This window comes from Urtica dioica, chromosome 2 (assembly GCF_054948205.1).
Source record: "Urtica dioica subsp. dioica isolate 48M chromosome 2, U.dioica_male_clone48M_v1_H2, whole genome shotgun sequence".
NCBI classification, from domain to species: domain Eukaryota; kingdom Viridiplantae; phylum Streptophyta; class Magnoliopsida; order Rosales; family Urticaceae; genus Urtica; species Urtica dioica.
The window spans coordinates 45,381,525-45,386,442 of NC_142757.1; the positions used below are offsets into that span (position 1 = coordinate 45,381,525).

Sequence of the window (4,918 nt, forward strand, 5' to 3'; positions counted from 1 at the left end):
CTCTCTCTCTCTCTCTCTCTCTCTCTCTCTCTCTCTCTCTCTCGGAAATCTTTTAATTTTTTTTGCTCGGACTCGGATATCTTTTTCTGCACAACATTCAACTACCTTTTGTTCTCTTTCCTTCTTTTTTAATAACGTTTTCTGATCTCGTACGTGTTTTCGTGTTCTTAGTTCAGTTTACTATTTCTTTAACTCTAACCATGGTATCTTCTGACACCGCTCGCACCGTAGTTGGAATCATAGGTAAAAACTAGATTGTTACTCCTCAAATTTCACTCTGAAGTACGGACTTTGTATGTATGTATAATTTTAGTTTCTTTCTTTGCATGTAGAGATGTGGTTGGTTTATTCTTTACACCTAAGTTTGTTGATATATTATAATTATTTTTTTCATTTTTGCAGGGAATGCAATCTCTTTCTTCCTCTTTTTATCACCCGTGTACGTAAGCTATTTCACTCTAGTTGTGTTTCCCTATTTCACTACTACCTATCAAAGCAATTTTCGCCACGCAAATATTGTGATTTTACCTTTGCCATGAAAAAAGCAAAGACTAACAAGAAAACTACTCATTCTTGGCATTAATTAGTTGTGTCCCTATTAGTAAAAAAGTTAGTAGTGATTGTTTTTGCCAAACAAGACGTTGAGGGAAAAGGTTATTAATTTTTTATTTATAAAATTTTGTTATGATAATTTTTTCTTTAATGGGGTCTCGAATTCATGTGCTTATTTGAGGCCAGTGGTGCTTCCTTTGCGAGCTAACCCGATTTACAGTAAAATAACCATTTCATTGTTATTGCATAAAATTGTGTTGTTATTACAAGTATTACGCTTAACTCTTACAACATAACTTCTTTTTTTTGGTCTCCAAACCCCGAGCTACAATTAGAATCACACATTTTTTTCTCCTTAAACTCATAACATGATTTTTTTATTTATTAATTTACGATTTTTTTTTTAGAATACAATTATAAGTTAACATTTGTCCAATTAGAATACGATTTTTTTTTTTTTTTTTTTAAATTTTTTTTAATTTTTTTTTTATTTTATTTCAGGCCAACATTTGTCCAGATATGGAAGAAAAAGTCAGTAGAACAATACTCTGCAATACCGTACTTGGCAACCCTAGTGAACTGCATGGTTTGGACACTGTACGGACTTCCAATGGTGAACCCGGGAAGTATTCTTGTGGTGACGATCAACGGCACTGGAATAGCGATTGAATGTGCCTACTTATTGGTCTTCTTGATCTACTCCGATAAGAGCAAGAGGCTAAAAGTGATTCTCATTGTCCTCCTTGAGCTCCTCTTCACAGGGATTCTCACATTTTTGGTCCTCACTTTGGCTCACTCTCACAAAAAGAGGTCTACTATTGTGGGAACCATTTGTATTATCTTTAACATCATGATGTATGCTTCCCCATTGACGGTCATGGTAATTTTTTCTCATCACTAATTCACTTCATTATACATACATACATATATATAAATAAATACGTTTATTCATATATAATACTCTTTCACTGTTTTTCTTTGTTTTAAAATTCTCAATATGTATATCAACATATAGAGCTTATTATAGCTTGGGAAATAAAAAAATTCACTGATAACTTGCCTATAAAACTTCTTATTTATGAGTATTGTTCTCCAAGTGATTAAAGTCTGTAGCCAAAAGTCAAAGATTTTCTTAGGGCATTATAATTATTTAGCTATTTAAAATTTTGAATAATTATCCTATACAGTTAGTCAAGCTTAATTAGTTTAAAAAAACTGCAATATATGCAATTACCAATAGAAATGGCCTAGATTAGAGAGTTTTGACATTTTTTTTAGTGAAAATTTATGCAACGGAATACTATTTTTTTTTTGTATCCAATAAATCCTTAAAAAAATGTTCATGCTTTCATTTTTTTTATGTTTATTGTGGTTGTTGAATTGAAGAGTTATTTTCATATATAATCTTAACTTTTCAAAATAAAAAATATTCACTTAACTATTATTTAAATTTTTAGTTGTGAGGTTTCTTCTGTATACTTCATATATTGCATATTACGACGCCATAACTATCTTGTTACTGGTGTGTCACAGAAACTGGTAATTACAACAAAGAGCGTTGAATTTATGCCTTTTTTCCTCTCTCTCGCTTCGCTAGCCAATGGTATCACTTGGACTACTTACGCCCTAATCCGTTTCGACCCTTTTATCACGGTGATTATTTCTCTATTTTCCCAAACGTCTTATCTATTCACCATCTCAATTCATGTATAAATTATGTACTTTTGCTTTATGATAATCAACGATATTAAGATATTGGCTGTTTGGCTTGTTGGACCTCAGATACCCAATGGGCTCGGCACATTTTTTGGAGTAGCGCAGCTAATATTGTATGCCACGTACTACAAGTCAACGCAAAGACAGATGGCAGAGAGAAAAGCAGCCAAAGAAGTCAACGTCCCAGAAGTTGTGATTCGTCGTTAATCTCACAGTCACCGAAGCATTTCATAGCTTTTGATTATTTAAATTGAAGAAGATATGGATATCAACAAAAGTATTGCGTCACGTCCTTTATGTTTAATACTTTTATTTCTCTTTATCGAACAAACGTTTCTCGTGATTAAGGACATGTATTGTGGATTGGCCCTGCTGATAATCACTGAGCTACTTACAATTTCGTTAATAAGAGAGCATACATTGGTAGTAATGTCATATTATGCTTTTGAAACAAATTTAAATACTTGAGCTAACTTTCTTAAACTTCTACCGAGCTTAATGGACGCCTCGCTAAAGGTGAGTTATTAATTTTTTAGTTATTTTTATTTTGAGGAATCACTCCCGGCCAACTATTATACCCTTGTGAAAGTTTATTGTTTATAATAAGTTGAATAAAAAAAATAATAATTAAAAAAGGGTTCACGTTTCTATATTTTGTTTAAAATGGGTAATGTTTTGAAAATCAACACTTAGGAAATAATTTCCTAAAGCGTAAATAGTGCTAGTGATGCTGTTTCTATTTCATTATATATGTACAGAATTAAATTCGTGGCGAGATTTAATATTATATAAAACTTTATACTTTGGAAATATGTTATATAGGACATATGTGTAATAAGATGAACATATTGTGATAAGAAAAACAAATATAACAATCCGTACAAGTATATAACAAAAAAAATAAAAATAAAAATTGGTAATCCAATAAAATGCAATGCCACCTACATCTAAGAATAGGCAACATGATTAATTCGTTAAATTTTTAACAATTTTGAATGCTTAACGGTTAACCATTAGCCGCGGATAACCATGGATAACAATTGGTTAAAACTTATCGCTTGGTTAATTTTGACCTAAAGGAAGTGTTAAAATGCTTGATTAATTTCGACCTAAAAGAACGATTAAAATGTAAATTAAATGACCGGTGAAAATTCCCATGTTTATCTACATCTAGAGGACAGTAGGCATGTGGGAAAAAAAAAATCACTTTTCAATTAGTCGTGAATAATCGTCTTAGCTGAATGATACAAACTTCAGAGTCATTATCTTATTATTGCACGTGAATTTTAACTTTATTCCCCTAACTATGGGATCTCCTAAATTTAGTTCAAATATCACGATTTACAAACCCAATTTTAGCTACTAAAAAAGAGAATAGAACAGTGCAATAATTGATGCAGAAGATGATGAAAAAATTTATTGACTATAACTGAGCACCCAGGCCCAAAGGCAAACGACGCGTAAAGAAAACCCCATTATGGAAGGCAATGGCGGAGCTACCGTAGCCGAACACAATTAACCTGGCTAACTTTAACCGAACACAATTTGTTTAATTAAGTTAACCGAAATTAACTGAATTATTTTAATATATTTTATTTAACACTACTACAAATTCACATTTCTGGTGCGGATAGGTATTAGGTGCGACATGTCGCACCTAAACACATATTACAGATAGTCCTCCAAGAGACTAAAAATTTCGCTGATGTTTAGTGGTATTCGGTGCGACAAAGTCGCACCTAATATCACTCTGTCGCACCTGATGCTATTGGGTGCGACAAATGTCGCACCTAATACCTTTAGGTGCGACATGTGTCACACCTAATGTGTTTAAAATTAAAACGGTCAAAAAATCCCCCCCGAATATTTTTGGTTTTGTAATTTCATATTCGGTGCGACATTAGGTGCGACAATGTCGCACCGAATATGAGTATTAGGTGCGACATTGTGGCACCCAATAGTTTTAGGGTATTTTAAATACCCGAGCGTCTTCTTCCTCGCCCAAACAGCCACTCTCTCTCTATCTAACTCTCTCTCTCTCTCTCTCTCTCTCTGACGCTCGTTCAACCTCCGCCGTGACCTCCCCCGCCACCCGTGACCCCTTCGTCGTCCTCCTCCAAGGTACTTCTCTTTCTCTCTCTCTCTCTCTCTCTCTCTCTCTCTCTCTCTCTCTCTATCTCTCTCCCCATCTCTCTTTCAATCTCACTCATCTCTCTCTCCATCTCCGACCAGTTTGTCCCGCCCCGCTGCCCCACCGCCCTCCCACCCCGCTGCCCGCGACCCCCACTCCGGCGCCGTGACCAGCCCACCGCCCCGCTGCCCCACCGCCCCGCCACCAGCGCCGCTGCCCCACCCCTCGTCAATCCCTGCCGCCTCGCCGCCCCGCTGCCCCACCGCCCCGCCACCAGCGCCGCTGCCCCACCCCTCGTCAATCCCTGCCGCCTCACCGCCCCGCTGCCCCACCGCCCCGCCACCAGCGCCGCTGCCCCACCCCTCGTCAATCCCTGCCGCCTCGCCGCCCCGCTGCCCCACCGCCCCACCGCCCCTGCTGCCCTGCCTCGCGTCCAGCCCTGCCGTCCCGGTACGTCTCTCTCTCTCTCTCTCTCTCACCTTTATCCCCATCTCACTCTGTCTCTTTGCAGGTTCGTAT

The 4,918-nt window shown here is 37.3% G+C and overlaps 1 protein-coding gene across 1 annotated transcript; it reads left to right on the plus strand.

The window, feature by feature from the left end:
• Positions 1–200: 200 nt before the first annotated feature.
• LOC149404977 (bidirectional sugar transporter SWEET4-like) lies at positions 201–2,475 on the plus strand. Its single transcript, XM_089607735.1, has 5 exons — positions 201–243; positions 403–439; positions 1,054–1,432; positions 2,086–2,205; positions 2,335–2,475. Exons 1-5 carry the CDS (start codon positions 201–203, stop codon positions 2,473–2,475), a joined length of 720 nt encoding a protein of 239 aa, XP_089463861.1.
• The last annotated feature ends 2,443 nt before the right edge of the window (positions 2,476–4,918 follow it).